The sequence below is a fragment of the Herpailurus yagouaroundi genome, unplaced genomic scaffold (genome assembly GCF_014898765.1).
Source record: "Herpailurus yagouaroundi ecotype Mexico unplaced genomic scaffold, PumYag 67375, whole genome shotgun sequence".
NCBI classification, from domain to species: Eukaryota; Metazoa; Chordata; class Mammalia; order Carnivora; family Felidae; genus Herpailurus; species Herpailurus yagouaroundi.
Window position 1 is genome coordinate 1,711,636 of NW_024420192.1, and position 23,549 is coordinate 1,735,184.

Below are 23,549 nucleotides of genomic sequence, written 5' to 3' on the forward strand. Positions count from 1 at the left end.
CGAGTCTTATAGGTCTCGCTTTATATGTTATAGCATGTTCATCCCTCACTGCTTTCAGAATTTTCTCTTTATCCTTGTATTTTGCCAGTTCCACTATGATATGTCGTGTAGAAGATCGATTCAAGTTACATCTGAAGGGAGTTTCTGTGCCTCTTGGATTTCAATGCCTTTTTCCTTCCCCAGATCAGGGAAGTTCTCAGCTAGTATTTCTTCAAGTACACCTTCAGCACCTTTCCCTCTCTCTTCCTCCTCTGGAATACCAATTATTCGTAGATTATTCCTCTTTAGTGCATCATTTAGTTCTCTAATTTTCCCCTCACACTCCTGGAATTTTTTATCTCTCTTTTTCTTAGCTTCCTCTTTTTCCATAATTTTATTTTCTATCTCACGTATTTTCTCCTCTGCTTCTTCAATCTGAGTTGTGGTTGTCTCCATTTTATTTTGCAGCTCATTTATAGCATTTTTTAGGTCTTCCTGGCTGTTCCTTAGTCCCTTGATCTGTCGCAATAGATTCTCTGCTGTCCTCTATACTGTTGTCAAGCCCAGTGATTAATTTTATGACTATTATTCTAAATTCACTTTCTGTTATATTGTTTAAATCGTTTTTGATCAGTTCATTAGCTGTCGTTATTTCTTGGAGATTCTTTTGAGGGGAATTCTTCTGTTTTGTCATTTTGGATAGTCCCTGGAGTGATGCGGAACTGCACTGCACTTCCCCTGTGCTGTCTTGAATAACTTGCGTTGGTTGGCGGGGCCGCAGTCAGACCTGATGTCTGCCCACAGCCCACCGCTGGGGCTACAGTCAGACTGGTGTGTACCTTCTCTTCCTCTCTCCTAGGAGTGGGATTCACTGTGGGGTGGCATGGCCCATCTGGGCTACTTGGACAGTGCCAGGCTTGTGGTGCTGGGGATCTGGTGTATTACCTGGGGTGGATCGGCAAGGTGCACAGGTGTGGGAGGGGCAGGCTCAGCTGGCTTTTCGTTGGTGATCCGCTTTGGGAGGGGCCCTGTGGCGCCAGGAAGGAGTCAGACCCGCCGTAGGGATGGATCCACAGAAGCACCGCATTGGGTGTTTGCGCAGTGCAAGCAAGTTCCCTGACAGGAACTGGTTCCCTTTGGGATTTTGACTGGGGGTGGGCGAGAGAGATGGCGCTGGCGAGCGCCTTTGTTCCCAGCCAAGCTGAGCTTGTCATCTGGGGCTCAACAACTCTCCCTCCCATTTTCCTCCAGCCTTCCTGCTCTCTGAGCAGAGCTGTTAGCTTATAACCTTCCAGCTGTTAAGTCCTGCTTGCTGTCTGAACACACTTCGTCCAGCCCCTTTGCTTTTGCAAACCAGACTCAGGGGCTCTGCTTTGCCAGCGGGCTGCCTCTATGCCCTGGCGCTCTCCCGCCAGTCCATGTGGCGCGCACCGCCTCTTCTGTGGGCCTCTAATCTATGCTTGGCTCCGGAGAATCCGTTCTGCTCTCTTCTTTGGGATTCCTATGATCCAAATGTTATTACTCTTTTTGGAGTCATTGAATTCTTTAAGTCTATATTCGTGATCCAATATTTTTCTTTCCCTTTCTTCATCTTCATTATTTTCCAGAATTTTATCTTCTGTATCACTTATTCTTTTCTCTGTTTCTATCATCTTTGTCATCATCACCACCAGTTGGTTTTGCATCTCGCTTATGGCTCTTTTTATTTTGTCCTGACCTTTTTTGGTCTTTTATCAATGCAGTAAGGGTGTCTTCTATGAGTTTATCATGCCCAGCTAGTATCTTTGTGATTTTTGCTTTAAATTCTGGTCAAGCATATTACTTTTATATGTTTTTTTTTTATATATGAAATTTATTGTCAAATTGGTTTCCATACAACACCCAGTGCTCATCCCAAAAGGTGCCCTCCTCAATACCCATCACCCACCCTCTCCTCCCTCCCACCCCCCATCAACCCTCAGTTTGCTCTCAGTTCTCAACAGTCTCTTATGCTTTGGCTCTCTCCCACTCTAACCTCTTTTTTTTTTTTTTCCTTTTTCTTTTTCCCTTTTTTTCCTTCCCCTCCCCCATGGGTTCCTGTTCAGTAGCATCATTTTTCTACACATGTTTCCTAAGACAAGGTATATAAAACCAAATCTAAACTTTTAAAACTACATCAAAATAAAAAGTTTTTGAACAGGAGTGCCTGGGTGGCTTGGTTGGTTAAGTGTCCAACTCTTTATTTCAGCTCAGGTCATGATCTCATGATTTATGAGGTCAAGCCCCATGTCAGGCTCTGTGTTGACAGTGCAGAGCCTGCTTGGAATTCTCTCTCTCTCTCTCTCTCTCTCCCTCACTCACTATGCTCTCTATCCAAATAAACATTTTTAATTAAAAAAATTATGTTTATTTTTGAGAGCAAGAGAGACAGAGTGTGAGTGGGGGAGGGGAAGAGAGAGAGGGAGACACAGAATCTGAAGCAGGTTCCAGGCTCTGATCTGTCAGCACAGAGCCTGGCATGGGGCTGGAGTGCATGGACCAGGAGATCATGACCTGAGCTGAAGTTGGACGCTTAACCAACTGAGCCAACCAGGTGCCCTAATAAACATTTTAAAAAAGGTTTTGTTAAGGAAACCATCAATAAAACAAAAAGGCAACTTACTGAATGGGAGAAGACATCTATAAATCTGATAAGAGATGAATGTCATATATATATACACACACAACTCAACAAACAATCCAATTGAAAAATGGGATGAGGATCTGAATAGACATTCTTCCAAAGCAGACATACAAATGGCCACAGACACATGAAAAGATTCTCATCATTACTAATCATTAGGGAAATGTAAATCAAAACCACAATGAGATATCACCTCACACCTATCAGAATGGCTAAATCAAAAACACAAGAAGTAATGAATGTTGGCAATAATGTGGAGGATAAGGAACCTTCATGCACTATTAGTGGAAATATAAATTGCTGCAGCTACTGTTGAAAACAGTATGGAGGTTCCTCAAAAAAATAAAAATAGAAATATGTTGATCAAATAACTTCCAGGTTGGTTTTTACCCAAAGAAAATTAAGACACTAACTTGGAAATATATGTCCATTCTTGTTTATTGCAGGAGCATTTGCAATACCCAGGATATGAAAGCAACCTAAATTTCCATTGATGAATGGATAAGGGAGATGTGATATATATAATGGAATATTAACCATAAAAAAGGATTTTTGTCCTTTGTGACAACATGGATGGACATAGATGTTATTTTGCTAAACGAAATAATTCAGACTGAAAAAGACAAATACCACAAGATTTCACTCATATGTGGAATCTAAAAAAACCAAATGAGAAACAAACAAAAAGCAAAATCAGACCTACAGAGAACAAACTGATGGTTGCCAGAGTTAAGTGAGATGGGGGTACATGAAATTGGTGAAGGGGAGAGGGAGATATAGTCTTCTAGTTATGGAATGAATAAGTCATGGGCATAAAAGGCACAACATAGAAAATATAGTCAGTGATATTGTAATAGGGTTGTATGGTAACAGATTGTAGCTACACTTGTGAACATAGCATAATGTATAGAGAAGTCAAATCACTATGTTGAACACCTCAAATTAATGTAACATTGTGTGTCAACTATACTCAAAAATAATTTACAAGACAAAGATGTTATCTCATGGCAGTGAGAATTATCATGAATAAGCAGTTTTAAAAGGTATATTGGGTAAAATAGACTTCATAAAAATATATTATTTTTCAACTAGGATTGTATCATCCACATTCTTTGAAAACAAGTCATATGGAGGCAAAGTTGATTTTGATGAATTTGGCTGTTTTGAGATTGTCCAAAACTTTCAGGTGAATAAAAAGTAGGAGACTCAATAAGTTCCTGACATATGAATACATTTAAAAATAGTGTTTAGAAGTAGATGTTCCAGGTGGTTCTGTTAAGATAATAATACAGAGGCAGTGATATAAATGCAAATCTGAAGTTGTCTCTGGGACAGTCAGCTAATATGATAAACATAGAAGAGGTAAATTAATTTTACACTCAACTAAATTACAATTTTAATAAATTGAAAATGTGTAGGTAGAAAATAGAAGGCTTCAGAGTTTGGGGGCAGTGATAATCAAGTGGAAAAGGGTTAAATATTGTTTCCTATCTCATCTTCACCTATTTTTCCTACTATTCCCCTTTGAGTTTTTACACCTCACAGAACCTCAACTCTCAGCATCCAGTAGCTTTGCCACTCTTAATCACTCTTGATTAAGAGGCAACTTAGGATTTGTATTTGTGTTGCATTTCCCTGAACCACATTACTTCAATAAGTGCTTTCTAATTGTCCAGGGTAATTTATGTATGGCATGACAGTGAATTGGTAAGATAATGACAATTTTTGACTGTTAACCTACATTCTTTAAAGTTCCAATGGCAAAACTTTTGCTTCCCCTGTACAGTGAATTGCATTTTATTTTTATTGAAATTCTTCTATGCCACAGTCAGATTTATTTTAGGATATGCCAATATTATCAGGATCTGGGTCTGATACTATCCTAATTTGCAAAGTTGATTTAAATATTTCAGTTAAAGTTTCTTTCCAAGCCATAAACATACTTTAAAAAAACTGCTTAAATTGTGATTTTTACTATCATAAATTCTCCACCCCATAAAGTTGGAAGTCTAAACATTGAAACACTCAAAGTGAAATTGACTAGTTTTTAATGTTCCTGCATATGGTGAGAAAATTTGAAAATTTTGTTTATCAGATGAACATATGGGAAGGGTTATAAAAAAAAGAGAGAATGGGAAACAAACTATAACAGATTCTTAATGAGAGAGAACAAACTGGGGGTTGATGGATGGAGGCGGGTGGGGGATGAGCTAGATGGCTTATGGGTATTAAGAAGGGCACTTGTTATGATGAGCACTGGGTGTTGTATATAAGTGATCAATCACTGAATTCTACTCCTGAAATCAATATTGCACTGTATGTTAACTAACCAGAATTTAAATAAAAATTAAAAAAGAAAACTTCTAACATTAAGAAAGTGTGTATAAATATATTTACACATTACTGTATAAACTATTATTGCATATCTTTATACCTATAAAATTTCCTTTTGAAAATATATGCCTTTAATTTTCTTAGTAACCTTTATTCAAATAAGATACTTGTATAAAAGTCTCCTCTTTTATGCCGTTTTTTTTAACCTAGAAAGAAATTAATTGTATTTTCTTTGTAGTATTTGAGTTTTTTTACACTGTGATGCAAATTCAAGCTGTTTGTAGCTGGTATATTGGAATAAATGAAATGGGATTTTTCAGGTGAGATGTTTGAGGTTTTTACCTAAGATAAATTATGTACTTTTATAAGCTTAACTGTAATAAAAGACTTTTTTCTGGTTTTATGTTAAGCCTGACCTCTATGGGCTGGGCTTCTCCCAATTCAAGTTCTCCATTATTATTTAGTTGAGGTCAGCAATGACTGTTCTAAACAACTTTAAACACTTTGCATTTCCAATGATTTATACCTTCTTTTAGGCTGAGAGGCTTTTCTTCATTCTGTCTGAAAAGGTCTTTTTGTGTAAATGGTGCACCTATTGAGGGAAACTTTGGGGCTTACTTAATGAGGGTATCTTGAAATATTTCTCTGAGGGTAATGTATAATTTAGGAGCAAGTGTGCCACTGTGTTCTTTTCTCAGGATCATTGTATTCTTTTTTTCAGGTGACATGCATCTGGAGAATAATAAACATAATTTTCAGTGTAAGAAAAAATAAACCAGAATTCTTATCCTTAGTCACATAAGAAAAGTTCTTTTTCTTTTTACTTATCATGACAACAGAGGGAAAGACAAAAGATGTGAGGCTGAGCAGAGACCAAACATGATGAAGTGCCATTAGACTAGTCAGCTTTCTACCTAAAAACCATTGCTGGTAATTTCCCAACTCACATCCATGTAGGTGCATAAGAAATACGGAGCACAGGGTTGGGGGCTCTTCAGTAGATATGTTACAGAAGAGTCTACATAACACACATACCAATAAACCTGGGAGTGAATAAACTCTACTACAGCCCCATGAAATCAGATGTATAGAAATTTCCATCAAAGTTGCCTGGAATTTTAAGCTTTGCCAACGTTAACAAAACTATAATATACAAAAGAAACAACAATTTTATGCATATGCTTTTAATAAAGGACATAGGAAGATAAAACTTTGTGGATATTTCTGTAGCAAGACACGTGATTTAGAGAATACTGTATACAATAACTTTGAGCAGATTAGTGGAAAAAAAGGATTTGTAGCAAATTGGCAAGTTGAGCTTAACTGCTAGAGCCCCAGTGCCTTTCTTTTTCTGGCTCTCCAATATATTTCATATATTACCAAGACTAAGTACCAGCTTTCATGCTGTGTCTCTTTGCTGATTTATCCAGCAGGGTGACAGCAATTATTCCTTGAATACATCTTACCTTGTTTTGTTTTGTTTTGTTTTGTTTTTTTGTTTTTTGTTTTTTTTTGCCTTTACTGTCATTCCCTACAAAAAATCTGTTTCCTGATATATTGCACTCATTGTCCATCTTAACTCATTCTGCTGATGGCCACATACCACTCTGCTACAAAGAACAAATGTAATAGTTTTAAACACTGCAGGACACAGTCCTAGCCCTTTTGGGGAAGCAAATAGTTGTTGGTTGCATGCTCTTAGGAGTCACCCATTCATTATTATATTACATAAAACCTGCATGCAAAAGACTACAACTTAATATGGTACATTACAGCAAAGGTTAAAGAAATGCAGATGTACCATGCCTCATAAACCATTTCCTACTGATTACATGGAACTCATAAATTTTCTAAGAACATAGGACTTGTGAAAGGGTTTAACAATCTTGTCTTTTGCACCAACTGAATATCATAGCTACTCTGGAAGTAGAAGTTTTAGAATGTATAAATGGAGTGTTCTTCACTTGAAGTGGCTGTTGGACTTTTTTCTAAAAGGAGAGGACAAAGAATCATTCCTTTAAAGTATTTGCACCTGATGACCAAGCAGCCTACTTTGAGGGAAGCATGTAGTGTGTATATATGTGTGCACACATGTATGTAGTAGATATATATGTGTGATGAGAGGTAAAAGGGATAAGCTTTGCATGACTGTTACATTCCTATGAATTTAGGCCATGTTACATTTCAGGTGCATGTCACAATAATGTACATTCAATATTCTTAAAACATACCTGCTTGGGATTGTGCTTAAATCTCCATTAACCTCAATGTCTACACTTTGTGCAATTTGGCATAAACATGGGGAAGCACATTCTTTTCTCTGGCAAGGACAGCCCTGAGATTGGGCTCTATGGGTGCCAGAGGAGATAATGGCACTGGCTGATGTCACATAGTGTGAAATATGTGAGTTACATGGGACCAATGTGGGAAAGAGACATATATAACATTTATATCACATAGAAAATAAGAGTTATTTAATTGCATACTTTTAGATGTTGGACAAAGTGGAAATTTTCTGAAATGTGATCCTGCCCTAATTTACCTCAGTGTTCTAAGCTGTTCCATGGTAATTCCAGTACTGGGAAGCCAAGTCAGTCTAACATTCACTGGACATGATAACTGAGTTCTGTCCCAGACAGCTATGTGCTTTTGGAGGCCACTTAATTTTTTTTTTTGGCCTTAATTTTCCTAGATGTGCCATGGGTAAAATAATTTCTATTCCAAGGACATTGTTAGAATGAATTGAAGAACTTTAATAAAGTATTCTAAACTCTGCAAGAACAAGTCAGCAATGTGGGCATGGAAGAAAGAATGGAGCACACTGGTTAGGTTAGTTATGGTTCAAGTTTTCATCCCAGTCCTTCAATGAAAGACTTATATAAGAGCACTAGGGAGTTACATAGCACCTTTAGCAGTTTTAGGATCCTAATAATGAGTATCTTAATTTTGCAAATGTGGAATATGGGTACCAAAAAATTGGGGAATGAGATCCCACAGAGGTTATTTGACAGGGCCTCAAGGAAAACAAGCAACAGAGCCAGATCAAGATATACTAATTATTAGGTTAATCTCTCTGTCAATCAATAGTCAATCAATGAGGGGGAGTGCCTATGTACGGTAGGCAATACTCAATGATCTATGGATGGGGTATTATTAGAGTCTATAAGCTAGTGGAATAAAGGTGCTGAGATAGGAATAGGATTTATTTCTCCAAGCCCCCCTACTTAAAACTCTTATTTGGCCCTTTGAAGATGGTTTAAGTCAGCTTTGCATTATAGCTCTCCTGAGCTTTACTCTTCCTTCCAGTACTTCCCTATAATTTCTTGATACTATCTTTTATGACCTGATTTCTATCAGTGCCAAACTCTGATACACTCTATGCATCAAAGAAATGGTCGATTCTTTCCTGACTTTGAATCATAGTGAGAAGCTACCCTGCCTAAACCTTGGCAGAAGATGATGGGAAAGAGAGAGACCTCTTCGAAGCCCACTGACTGTGGAGTAAATAATGGCCTATCTTTAGAGAAAGGTGCATTACTATATCAATAAAAGGCAAGGTTTGTCCATCATAATACCATGTGAATGGCCAAATAAACTTTCAAGAAAAACCTAAACAAGAGAGTGTTTTGGAGGAAGAAAGGGGGAAAAAGCTTCCCATACATGAGGTCATTGTGAAACCTAGTGTGTATAGTCTTCTAGGTTGCTTCTTAGCATCTGAGTTTGAGAAACATTCCCTGGCCCTAATAGATTTTGTCACATATAGTATTCTTTCAAATGAAATGCTGGCCACAATCCATTTAATTTATGCTAAAAGTCTTACCTCGACCAAAATTACCTAGAGGATCTAAATGAACAAGTTTTTTGTTTCTTTAAGTAGCTAAATTGCTCACCTTCTCACCTCCACTGGAGTTTGAACATCAAATAGTTTGTAGTAGGCAAATTTTCTTTTACTCAAAAAGGTTTTAGGGGGCATAATTTAGTAAACCTAATGTCCTTATAGGAGCTTAACTCCTTGGTATCTGTAAGATGCCTCTAATTCCCACTAATCTCTGCAAGAGTTGGGACTTCTGTTGTCAGTAGCTGGGCACAAGAACACTGGCTGAGAAATGAAAACCATCAATGTTCTTAGGTATTATTATAAAGAAGCAGCATTAGTGTTCATACTCATTGATTTGGGCACTAGGACTAAAAGAAAGGTTGATTATAAATAAATTGGAAAATGAATGTAAACTATCTTAATGGCTGAGCTACCACTGAAGCTACAAAAAGGAAAAAAAAAAGGAAAAAGAAAAGGAAAAAAAAAGGAAAAGAAAGTATTGGCATATTACTATGGGTTATCATTGTCTGTACACTAACCCCTGCTGTGAAAACAAAGATCTTTAGTGCTAATCCTTAGGCTAATTTCAACTATGAAGCCTTACCTTATGAACAGTTTTGTAATTAAACCTGAAAATTATCTTTAAGCCCCTAACAAAACCTATGGTCCATAACTTAGGGTTATGGTTTTTCTTTCATCATAAGAACAATTAATATAGGCAAAAAAAGCTAGGTATCAGAGAAAATAATAAAAGTAACTGGAGAATTTTACCAAAGCCTGACATTAAAAGTCTTTAAAACACTTATGTTTATTTAATAAAGTGGAGATCTGATCTTCTCTATTAGTTGTGGTGCTTTCAGGAACATTACACATTTATGACAGAGAACAGGCTTTGCATTGTTCAATTCCCAATTGAGGACCTTGATTATGGGGTGTTGAATCTGCCTCTTGAATTTTACATGCCTGAAATAGGGATGGTTTTCACAGCCCAGCAAATATTTAAATTGCTATTTAGGGAAAAACACAGAGTTGAATAAAAACCTTGGATTTTTTAACCTTGATTTTCATAACACACAGCAGAATTTTGTGTAAATATGCTGCACATATGCATGCTTATAAATGCACAGGCACACAAGCAGCAAACATATCTGATTCCCCTCAATACCACAAAGACCCTATAAAGATAATTAACAGTCTTTCCAGGGGAGTGAAAGACTCCATGGAAGTCTTTTGAATTCCTCTTTACCCGACAAGAGAAATAACAAGAGTCTCTGGGAAGGTATATATGTTACATTCAGGTTTTTACAGATTGGGGAGGGGAAATGAAGAAAGAGAGGAAGACTGTCTTGAATTAATTGCTACCAGATCAATGGGTTCAGTTAGTAAATTAAATAGATTGTAAAGTCCTGAAACATCTATCTGCACAGCAAATATTTGATGGAATGCTTTTAAATTGTGAAGCTTTCAATCCACAATGGTGACTTATTTTGAAGATTAAAATGGTTCCCAACATTGAATTCTGTAAGCCTCATGGGAGATGGAGGGTCCTGGGAATGAAAAAAAGAAATTCACAGGTGAGCTGAACAACTGTAAATATCTACATGGTAACATCCATTGAGAATATGCAATCATTAAAATTATGTTTATGAAACATATGGGTCAGCACCGAAAAATGTTAAGTGAAAAGAGCAGGATGAAAAATCATATAATAATGTAATAATTATTTTTAACCCAAAAGTTGTACCTGGAAAAAAAGACTGAGAAAATATACTAGATTGTTCAAAGTGGTGGGTTCATGGGTAATTTATTTTTATTTTCATTACTTTCTACTTGTATTTTCCACATTTTCTCAAGTAAATATATAACTGATAACACAAAAATGTGTTTTTTTTTTGAAATTCACATGAAAATAAGCTTTGAAAGTGGACAATTCTGAATCTGAATTCTAGCTTTGAAACTCGTTATCTCTGTGACTCTGGACAAATAACATAAATGGACCTTAGTTTCTTCATCTGTAAAATCAACACAATAAAATCTACCTAACAAAGTCTGGCATATAGTAGGCACTGAAGTAACTACTGTTAGTATAAAGTTCCTGAAGTAGCTATTATTAGTATAAGATTTCTGGAAAACAAGCCATATATTTTAAGAGTTTTAAAATTAAGTTCATACCAGTAGTTTTGCTTGTAAGATTCTATTCTAAGAAAATGATTATAAATGAGATAAAAGATTAACGTTCAATGAAATATTGATGGCCTTATTCATAATAGTGAAAACTCAGATAAAATCTTAATGTTGGAAAGCATAAAATTGATTAAATAAATAATAACTTGATATAATGGGAAGTTACTTTTGACATTAATGAAAAACGAAGAATTCAAAACTGACAGTATGATCTCAATGTTTAAAAAATTCATTCGTAGAAAATATTGCAAGAGATACAACAAAATGTTTACATGACTTATCTTTAGGTGGTGGAATTATAGGTGATTTTAATTTTCTTCATAGTTTTTTCTCTTTTTGTTATAAATATGCTTAATAAACTTTTTTTAATGTTTATTTTTGAGAGACAGAGTGTTTTTGGGGGAGGAGCAGAGAGAGAAGGGAACACAGAACCTGAAGCAGGCTCCAGGCTCCAAGCTGTCAGCACAGAGCCCCAGGCGGGGCTGGAACTCACGAACGGTGAGATCCTGACCTAAGCCGAAGTTGGAAGCTTAACTGACTAAGCTACCCAGGCACCCATAAAATTAATTGTAATGAGTTTTTAATATAAAAACAATTCATATTCATCATAGAATAATTGGAAAATATAGAAAATAAAGAAAAACAAGGACCTATAATCTCAGAGCCTGTTTTTCATTCTCCCTCCTTATCATTCATTCTACAGATATTTATTGAATACTTAATATGTGACAGGCACTGTTTTAGGGACTGGCACTAAAATGTGAACAAGACATAGTCCTTGCCCTCAAGGAGCTTACAATCTAGTGTGGAAGACAGACAAGTAAGTAGATTATTACAACACAGAATAAAAGTGTTCTCATAGTGTTATTATGGTAGCATCCAGAAGGGACATAGAACTTAGCTATGTAGGTCAGCGACATACCCTGAGTAAATGGTGTGGAAGCTGAAACCTGAAAAAATAAATATTATATAGCCAGATGAGGAGACTGGAGTGGGGGAGGGGGGAGGCTGCTGAGAAAGCATTCCAATAATGGAAAACAGCAGGTGTGTGTTTGAGGGATTGGAAGTAGTAGAGTGTGGTTCAAGCATAGGGTGTGGGGATAAAACTAGTGGAAAGGAAGCTTTGGAGTTGAAAATTATGGAAGGAACCTTGAGAGATGAACAGTGGCCAGATCATGGAAGGGTTTGTAAACTGTGTTAAGGAGTTCACACTGTGCTGAGGCCAATGAAAGAGTCATTACACAAAGTTTTTACATCATTCCAGTTGCAATATGGGGAATGGATTGGATGAGGGGCAAGACCGGAGGCGGGGAAACAAATTAAGAGGCTACTGCAGCAACACAGGTGGACACATGATCTGGGGTCATGGTAATCAGGATAGAGGAAAATGCACAGCTTCCAGAAATATTTAGGAAACACAGTCAACATACCTTGGTGATTAATTGGATGTGGGTAGGAGATGGAGTGGGAACAAAACAGGAAATAGGTTTTTGGGTGGGTGAAGTTGAAAAGCACTTGGTTATTCAGGTCTGGAGTTCAAGAAAGAATCCTGGGTGAGAAACATAGTAATTATGTGTTTGTGAGTGTGTACATACAGTGTGTATATATGCATATATCTTTATATATCTATAGATATATAGATATTTTTTAACCTTGATTTTCACAACACTATGTGCCAGGCACTGTCTTAAGGACTGGCACTAAAATGTGAACAATACATAGTCCTTGCCCTCAAGCAGCTTACAATCTTGTGTGGGAGACGCTATCTATCTATCTATCTATAGATATATATAATATACACACACTCTTTAGCCAGAGAATGGATAGATTTCCTAAGGAATGAGTATATTAATGTGATGGTCAGGGAAAAAAAATAGCCAAGTTTGGAAGATATTATTTTAAGAAGCAGACCTTTGGTGGTAGTGGGAAAGGAAAGAAGGTACAGGAAGTTTGAGAGAAGCATAACAGAAGTTTGTATTTTTGCTTCATTTTTTTAATTTTTAAATTTAAATAAAGTAAAATGAACTTTGGTTTGGTGTACTGTGAGCTTTTATATATGTGTAGAATCTTGTAACCACCATCTAAGATAGAATACAGCTGTTATATTCATATACAAATTTTGAGTGAAGACAGGTTTTGTTATTCTAGAGGAAATATTCAAGAGTGGGATTACTGGGTCATATGGTAAAAGTATATTTAAATTTATAAGAAACTTTATAACAAACTGCCAAACTGTTTTCCAGAGTGCCTGAGCTATTGTGCATTCCCACCAGAAATATATGAGAATTCCAATTGTTCTGCATTCTTGTCAATACTTAGAATTATCACCATTAAAAAAAAATTGTTTTACCCATTCCAGAATGAGTGTAAAGGAATCTCCTCATAATTTTAATTTGCATTTTCCTCATGGCTAGTGATATTGAGCATCTTTTCTTGTACTCATTTCCACTTTTTTGGTGCAGCATCCATTCAAACCTTTTGCCCATTTTTATTACTTTTTTTTTTTTTATCTTTGAGCTGTTAGAGCACTTTAGATATTCTGGATATAAGTCCTTTATCAGATGCATGTTTTGCAAATACGTTCTCCCAGCCAGTGGCTTATCTTTTTATTCTCTTAACAGTGTTCTTTTGAGAAAACATTTAAAATTTTGTTCAAGTATAATTTTTACATTTTTATTTTATGTGTTTTACTTTTGATGTCATATATAAGAACTTTGCCTAACTCAAAGTGACAAAGATTTTCTCCTATGTTCTAAGAGTTTTATAGTCTTACATCTGACATTAGGTATAGGATCTATTTTTGAATTAATTTTTTATATGTTGTGAAGCATACATGTCGTAGTGATGTCCAGATGTTCTAGCACCATTTATTGAAAAACTGTATTTTCTCCAGTGAATTATGGTTACATCTTTGTGTAAAAACCAATAGATCACCTTTATGTGGGTCTATCTCAGAATTTTACTTTTTATTTTGTTCCATTGGTTTATGGGTCTATCCTTTTGCCAATACCACATCATCTTGACTACTGTAGAATTATAGTATATCTTAAAATTGGACAGATTTTGTCTTCTGACTTTGATTTTCTTTTTCAGAAAATTTTTGGCTATAGTAGTTCCCTTACTTTTCCATGTAAATTTTAGAATCAGCTTGTCTATACTTACAAAAATTCTGCTACATTTTTAATTGGGATTGCATTAAACCTGTCTAAAAATTTGGGGACCACTGAAATCTTAACTATACTGAGTATTCTGACCCATGATTATAGTATGTCTCTTCATTTATTTAGGACTTCTTTGGTTTTTTTCATCAGTATTTTGTAGGTTTCAGCATACAGATCTTGTATATTATTTGTTAGATTTACATCTAGCTCTTTAAGTTTTGGAATTATTGTAAGTGGTATTGTGTTTTTAATTTTGGTTTCCCAATTGTGCATTGCTAGTATATAGAAACACAACAGGTGTTTGTGTTGATCTTGTGTGTTGTACACTTGCTAAACTCACTTATTTAGTTCTCAGAGTTTTTGTAGATTCTTTGAATTATCTATGTAGACAATCATGTCATCTGCAAATCAGGGTAGTTTTATTTTTCTTTTCCAGAGTGGCCTTATATCTTTTTCTAGCCTTATTGCATGTGTTAGGACTTTCATTATGATACGGGATAGCAGTGATATGAGAGACTGAATGAAGTTGTGGTTAATAAAGGAAAGAACTACTGGTAAGTAGGTAAGTAGTGACGATTTTTCAAGCAAGCTTAGGCTGGAGACCACAAATAATTTCAGTTGTGTTATTTGTAATAAGTTGCAATCAATATTTATAATCGGTTTTGTTATTTTTGTAGTAGTTCTCAGCAGCCTGACTATAGGAATCGAGAAGGCAGACAGATTGAATCTGGATTTTTTTTTTCTGGCTGAGGCAATGCAGATAGGGAGATAAGAATATTGGCAAGATATACCATTTGCAACAACTTGGTTGGGCCTAGAGGGTATGATGCTAAGTGAAATAAGTCAGACAGGAAAGACAAATACCATATGATTTCACCATATGTGGAATTTAAGAAACAACAAAATGAACAAAGAAGATGAACAAAAAAACCCAGACTCTTAAAGACAAAGAACAAATAAGTGGTTGCCAGAGGGAAGGTTGTCTTAATGAGCACAACTTAATGAGCACTGAGTAATATATACAATTGTATCATACACCTGAAATAGTATAATACTGTACTTTAAATTTACTTCAAAAAATATATTGGCAACAGAAAAGTTGAAGCTCTATCCAGTCAAAGCTAGATAGAGAAGGGAGTAACAATCTAAAATTTTAATTTTTACTTATGTTATATTTTCTTTCAGTGTTTTTCTACATACATAGATACACTTTAATACTGAAAAGTTTTAAATTAAATTTTAAAATGTAATTTTATAATGTTTTCAAGGTTCATCCATGTTATAGCATCTATTCTTTTGGTTGCCAAATAGTATTCCATTGCATGGATACACCACATTTTATTACCTATTTATCAGCAGATAGGCACTAGGGTTGTTTTCACTTCTTGGCCATTATGAATAGCTGCTATGAACATTCATGTAGAAGTTTTTGTGTGGACTATGCTTTCATTTCTCTTTGTTTTTATACAAGGACTGGAATTTCTGGGCCATATGGTATTTTTATGTTTAAGATTTTGAAGAATTGTCAAACTGTTTTCCGAAGTGATTGACCTGTTTTATGTTCCAACCAACAGTGTATGAGGGTTGTGATTTTTCCACATAAATGTCAACAATATTATGTGTCTTTTGGATCCTAGTGGATATTAAGTGCTGTATTGTGGTTTTGATTTGCATTCCTCTAATGGCTAGTGATGTTAAGCATCTTTTCATGTGCTTATTTCATATGATTATTTACTTATGGAGAAATGTCTACTCAGATCCTTTATCATTTTTTTAATTTATTTTTATTTATATTATAGAATTGAAAATGTTCTTTATAGATCCTGCATACAAGTCTCTTATCAGATATTTGATTTGTAAATATTTTTTCACCAAAGGCCACATATACAATTCCATGAAATCATGAAATCTATAGAGACTGAAAGGTAGATTAGTGGTTACTTATAAGGAGTGAAGGGATGGGGAGTGACTGCTACAGGGTATGGGGTTTCTATATATTCTAAATTAATTGAGGTGATGGTTGTGCAACTCTATGAATATCCTAAAAACCACTGAATTGTACATTTAAAGTATTCAAATTATATGGTATTGTGAACTATATCTCAACAAAGATGATAAAAAATGTACTTTTGGTATTTGACAGAGGAAGATGGTGGCATAGGAGGACACTGGCTCACCCCATCCTGCTGACCACTTAGATTCCACCCACATCTGCCTACATACCCCAGAAAACTGCCAGAGACTAGCAAAATGGACTCTCTGGAGCAAGCATAGACAAGAGGCCCATGGAAGAGGGTAGGAAGGGCGGAGAGGCAGTGCACAGTACACGGACTGGCGGGAGGGAGCTGGAGTGGTGGAGGGGCAGCCAGCCCACCCGGCAAGGCAGAGCCCCCAAGTCTGGCTTCCAAAAGTGGAGGCGCCAGATGGAGTGTGTTCTGACAGCCAGCGGGACTTAACATCTGGAATGGTATAAGTCAACTGCTCTGCTCCAAGAGCGGGAGGGCTAGAGGAAAACGGGAGGGAGAGTTGTTGAGCCACGGAGGACAGAGCTCAGCTTGGCGGGAAACAAAGGTGCTCTCCAGCACCATCTCCCTTGCCCATCCCCCAGCCAAAATCCGAAAGGGAACCAGTTCCCATCAGGGAACTTGCTTGCACTGCGCAAACACCCAATGCTGTGATTCTGTGGATCCATTCCTTCGATGGGTCTGCCTCCCTCTCCATGGCGCAGGGACCCTCACGAAGCGGACCACTGAAGGTAAAGCGAGCTAAGTCTGGTCCTCCTGCCCCTGTGCACCTTGCTGATCCACCCCAGCTAATACGTCAGATCCCAGTGAAGCAGCACCACAAGCCTGGAAGTGTGCAAGAGGGCCAGACAGGGGCCACACCACTCCACAGTGAGTCCTGCCCCTGGGAGAGGGGAAAATAAGGTACACACCAGTCTGACTGTGGCCCCAGCGGTGGGCTGGGGGCAGACATCAGGTCTGACTGTGGCCCGCCCACCAACGCAAGTTACTCCAGACAGCACAGAGGAAGAGCCCTACAGTTCCGCACCACTCCAGGGACTATCCGAAATGACAAAACGGAAGAATTCTCCTCAAAAGAAACTTCAGGAAGTAGCGACAGCTAATGAACTGATCAAAAATGATTTAACCAATATAAAAGAAAATGAATTTAAAATAATAGTCATAAAATTAATTGCTGGGCTTGAAAAAAGTATAGAGGACAGCAGAGAATCTATTAGTACAGAGATCTAAGGACTATGAAACAATCAGGAGGAGCTAAAAAATGCTATAAATGAGCTACAAAATAAATGGGGGCGACCACAGCTCAGACTGAAGAGTCAGAGGAGAGAATAGGTAAACTAGAAGATAAAATTATGGAAAAAGAGGAAGCTGAGAAAAAGAGAGATACAAAAATACAGGAGAATGAGGGGAGAATTAGAGAACTAAGTGACACAATTAAACGTAATAATATACACATAATTGGGATTCCACAAGAGGAAGACAAAGGGAAAGGTGCTGAAGGTATACTTGAAGAAATAATAGCTAAGAACTTCCCTGATCTGGGGAAGGAAAAAGGCATTGAAATCCAAGAGGCACAGAGAACTCCCTTCAGAGGTAACTTGAATCATTTTTCTGCACGACATATCATAGTCAAACTGGCAAAATACAAGGATAAAGAGAAAATTCTGAAAGCAGCTAGAGATAAATGTGCTCTAACATATAAAGGGAGACCTGTAAGACTCGTGACCGATCTCTCTACTGAAACTTGGCAGGCCAAAAAGGAATGGCAGGAGATCTTCAATGTGATAAACAGAAAAAATATGCAGCCAAGAATCCTTTATCCAGCAAGTCTGTCATTCAGAATAGAAGGAGAGATAAATTTCTTCCCAAACAAAAACTGAAGGAATTTGTCACCACTAAACCAGTCCTACAAGAGATCCTAAGGGGGATCCTGTGAGACAAAGTACCAGAGACATCACTACAAGCATGAAACCTATGGACATCACAATGACTCTAAACCCATATCTTTCTATAATAACACTGAATGTAAATGGACTAAATGCGCCAACCAAAAGACATAGGGTATCAGAATGGATAAAGAAATAAGACCCATCTATTTGCTGTCTACAAGAGACTCATTTTCGACCTGAACACATTCAGATTGAGAGTGAGGGGATGGAGAACTATTTATTATGTTACTGGAACTAAAAAGAAAGCTGGAGTAGTCATACTTATATCAGACAAACTAGACTTTAAATTAAAGTCTGAAACAAGAGATGAAGAAGGGCATTATATAATAATCATAGGGTCTATCCATCAGGAAGAGCTAACAATTATAAATGTCTATGTGCCGAGTACAGGACCCCCCAAATACATAAAACAATTACTCACAAACATAAGCAACCTTATTGATAAGAATGTGGTCATTGCAGGGGACTTTAATACTCCACTTACAACAATGGATAGATCATCTAGACACAGGATCAATAAGGAAACAAGGGCCCTGAATGATACATTGGATCACATGGACTTGACACATATATTTACAACTCTGCATCCCAAAGGAACAGAATATACTTTCTTCTGGAGTGCACATGAAACATTCTCCAAGATGGATCACATACTGGGTCACAAAACAGCCCTTCATAAGTTTACAAGAATTGAAATCATACCATGCATACTTACAGACCACAATGCTATGAAGCTTGAAATCAACCACAGGAAAAAGTCTGGAAAAACTCCAAAAGCATGGAAGTTAAAGAACATCCTACTAAAGAATGATGGGTCAACCAGGAAATTAGAGAAGAAATTAAAAAATATATGGAAACAAACGAAAATGAAAATACAACAATCCAAACGCTTTGGGATGCAGCGAAGACAGTCCTGAGAGGAAAATACATTGCAATGCAGGCCTATCTCAAGAAACAAGAAAAATCCCAAATATAAGATCTAACAGCACACCTAAAGGAAATAGAAGCAGAACAGCAAAAACACCCCATACCCAGCAGAAGAAAAGAAATAATAAAGATCAGGGCAGAAATAAACAATATAGAATCTAAAAAACTGTACATTAGATCAATGAAACCAAGAGATGGTTTTTTGAAAAAAATAAACACAATTGGTAAACCTCTTGCCAGGCTTCTCAAAAAGAAAACGAAGATGGCCCAAATAGGTAAAATCATGAATGAAAATGGAATTATTACAACCAATCCCTCAGAGATACAAGCAATTATCAGAGAATACTATGAAAAATTATATGCCAACAAACTGGACAACCTGGAAGAAATGGACACCCTATTTCTTAATTCCTAACACCTACACACTTCCAAAACTCCCACAGGAAGAAATAGAAAGCTTGAACAGACCCATAACCAGCGAAGAAATTGAATCAGTTATCAAAAATCTCCCAACAAATAAGATCCAGGACCAGATGGCTTCCCACGGGAATTCTACCAGACATTTAGAGCAGAGATAATACCTATCCTTCTCAAGCTGTTCCAAAAAATAGAAAGCGAGGGAAAACTTCCAGACTCATTGCATGAAGCTATCATTACTTTGATTCCTAAAGCACACAGAGACCCAGTAAAAGAAGAGAACTACAGGCCAATATCCCTGATGAATATGGATGCAAAATTCGCAATAAGATACTAGCAAATCGAATTCAACGGCATATAAAAAGAATTATTCACCATGATCAAGTGGGATTCATTCCTGGGATGCAGGGCTGGTTCAACATTCGCAAATCAATCAACGTGATACATCACATTAATAAAAGAAAAGAACCATATGATCCTGTCAATCGATGCAGAAAAAGCATTTGACAAAATTCAGCATTCTTTCTTAATAAAAACCCTTGAGAAAGTCGGAATAGAAGGAACATACTTAAACATCATCAAAGCCATCTGAAAAGCCCACAGCTAATGTCATCCTCAATGGGGAAAAACTGAGAGCTTTCTCCCTGAGATCAGGAAAATGACAGGGATGCCCACTCTCACCTCTGTTGTTTCACATAGTGTTGGAAGTGCTAGCATCAGCAATCAGACAACAAAAGGAAATCAAAGGCATCAAAATTGGCAAAGAGGAAGTTAAGCTTTCACTTTTTGCAGATGACATGATATTATACATGGAAAATTCGATAGACTCCAGCAAAAGTCTGCTAGAACTGATACATGAATTTAGCAAAGTCGCATGATACAAAATCAATGTACAGAAATCAGTTGCATTCTTATACACTAATAATGAAGCAACAGAAAGACAAATAAAGATACTGATCCCATTCACAATTGCACCAAGAAGCATAAAATACCTAGGAATAAACCTAATTAAAGACGTAAAAGATCTGTATGCTCAAAACTATAGAAAGCTTATGAAGGTAATTGAAGAATATATAAAGAAATGGAAAAACATTCCCTGCTCATGGATTGGAAGGATAAATATTGTGAAAATGTCAATACTACCCAAAGCTATCTACACATTCAATGCAATCCCAATCAAAATTACACCAGCATTCTTCTCGAAACTAGAACAAGCAATCCTAAAATTCATATGGAACCACAAAAGGCCCCGAATAGCCAAAGTAATTTTGAAGAAGACCAAAGCAGGAGGCATCACAATCCCAGATTTTAGCCTCTACTACAAGGCTGTCATCATCAAGACAGCATGGTATTGGCACAAAAACAGACACATAGACCAATGGAATAGAATAGAAACCCCAGAACTAGACCCACAAAAGTATGGCCAACTAATCTTTGACAAAGCAGGAAAGAGTATCCAATGGAAAAAAAGACAGTCTCTTTAACAAATGTTGTTGGGAGAACTGGACAGCAACATGCAGAAGGTTGAAACTAGACCACTTTCTCACACCATTCACAAAAATGAACTCAAAATGGATAAAGGACCTGAATGTGAGACAGGAAACCATCAAAATCCTAGAGGAGAAAGTAGGGAGAAATCTCTCTGACCTCAGCCACAGCAAATTCTTACTTGACACATCTCCAATGGCAAGGGGATTAAAAGCAAAAATGAACTATTATGACCTCATGAAGATAAAAACTTCTGCACAGCAAAGGAAACAATCAACAAAACTAAAAGGCAACAGACAGAAAGGGAAAAGACATTTGCAAATGACTTATCAGACAAAGGGCCAGTATCCAAAATCTATAAAGAACTCACCAAACTGCAGACCTGAAAAACAAATAACCCAGTGAAGAAATGGGCAGAAAACATGAATAGACACTTCTCTAAAGAAGACATCCGGATGGCCAACAGGCACATGAAAAGTTGCTCAACGTCACTCCTCATCAGGGAAATACAAATCAAAACTACACTCAGATATCATCTCACACCAGTCAGAGTAGCTAAAATGAACAAATCAGGAGACTATAGATACTGGAGAGGATGTGGAGAAACGGGAACCCTCTTGCACTGTTGGTGGGAATGCAAACTGGTGCAGCCGCTCTGGAAAACAGTGTGGAAGTTCCTCAAAAAATATAAAATAGACCTACCCTATGACCCAGCAATATCACTGCTAGGAATTTACCCAAGGGATACAGGAATGCTGATGCATAGGGGCAATTGTACCGCAATGTTTATAGCAGCACTCTCAACAATAGCTAAATTATGGAAAGAGCCTAAATGTCCATCCACTGACGAATGGATAAAAAAATTGTGGTTTACATACACAATGGAATACTACGTGGCAATGAGAAAGAATGAAATATGGCCTTTTGTAGCAACGTGGATGGAACTGGAGAGTGTTATGCCAAGTGAAATAAGTCATACAGAGAAAGACAGATACCATATGTTTTCACTCTTATGTGGATCCTGAGAAACTTAACAGAAGTCCAGGGGGGAGCGGAAGGAAGAAAAAAGAGGTTAGAGAGGGAGAGAGCCAAAGCATAAGAGACTCTTAAAAACTGAGAACAACTGAGGGTAGATGGGGGGTAGGAGGGAGGGGAGGGTGGGTGATGGGTATTGAGGAGGGCACCTTTTGGGATGAGCACTGGGTGTTGTATGGAAACTAATTTGACAATAAATTTGATATTCAAAAAATAAAAACAAAACAAAACAAATATACTTTTAAAATTAAACTGCACTCATACAACTTTTTAACATAACTCTATTATTCTTCAAAATTACTTTTAATGGTACAAACTATTTCATCATAATAATGTAGCAATTTATTTCACTAGTCCTCTTGGTAGATATTTCATTTTGTTTCCAATTTTCTGATATTATGATATCATAATGAATAGTTGTGCAGATCACTGATAATTTCATTAAAATACATTCATAAAATTTTATTATGTGATATAATTGTATGAAAATTTTATGGTTTTTATGTATGTTGTTAAATTGCCATAAAAATGATATATGACTTTATACTTACATCAGCAGCACATAAAAGTACTTGTTTCAACATGTCTTTATGAATACTGGGTACTATAATAATAAAAAGTGGCTGCTTTAGTAGACAAAAATTGATATTTTGTGGTATTTAATTTATATTTCTAGTAAAGCTGGACAATTTTTATGTTTATTCTTCATTTTAACTTTTATTTGATGATTGCATTGTTTATCCATTTTCTAATGGTTGTATTTTCTTCCTTTCTTATTTGCAAGATTTTTGTAAATTAAGGTTGTTAAATTTTGTGTGTTACATGTTTTGCAAATATTTCTACAAGTTTGTGTTTTCATTTGGAAGGAAATATTTAGAATCAGTGCTTTTTCTGTAAAAATGTTGCAACAATTTTTTTAATCTACAAAAATTTGAGCCCAAATTAAAAAATGTTAGCATTTGTTAATTATAAGTTGTAAATAAATGGGTATTTACTTTAACTTAAAAAAATTTGTGGAGATAGAGTGCTATGCACATGAATTCTATTAATGTCTACAGAAAGGGAGACACTTTATAAGGGTTATTAGTCGAGCTTTATAAATTATATATAGAACTTCTACTTAATGTGAATAATACAAGAGTGAAGCATTTAACATCTTGTTCACCAGAGCAAGAACTTATTTCTTTTCTAGTACTGCTTGCAAGACTGCCTCTTAGCAGTCCAAGTAACACTCTATGTGCCTCCTTCAGAATACTGACCTGAGAGATGCAGGAAATGTGTAAACTGCTATGTTTCTGTTTCCACAGCAAGAGATGATGAAACTTCTGGATAATCTGTAAGATTGAAAAGTGAAGGTGATCAAATGACCCTTTCTCTTGTATGGGTGAGTATTCATTCACCAGTATATTTCCTTTTGTTTAATCCCCGGAGACAGCAGACATCTACCGATCTTTAAGGACTGGTGTGTTATACCACAGCATTTGTAACCAGTTGAGATATTCACATTCTAAAAGTAGTCAGGCTGATGTACAATAAAATAAGATTATTTTATTTATAAGCATTATCTGATCT

General features: G+C 36.5%; 1 protein-coding gene across 1 annotated transcript in view; it reads right to left on the minus strand.

Annotated features, from left to right (window-relative positions):
• Window positions 1-10,154: 10,154 nt before the first annotated feature.
• ZDHHC15 (zDHHC palmitoyltransferase 15) overlaps window positions 10,155-23,549 on the minus strand; it is an 88,390-nt gene continuing 74,995 nt past the window's right edge. Inside the window, exons 9-10 of the mRNA XM_040467208.1 lie at window positions 23,237-23,311; window positions 10,155-10,339 (exon numbers count right to left, since the gene is read on the minus strand). Coding sequence (XP_040323142.1) covers window positions 23,265-23,311 — 47 coding nt within the window. The 3' untranslated portion in view covers window positions 10,155-10,339; window positions 23,237-23,264. The remainder of the gene's footprint in view (window positions 10,340-23,236; window positions 23,312-23,549) is intronic.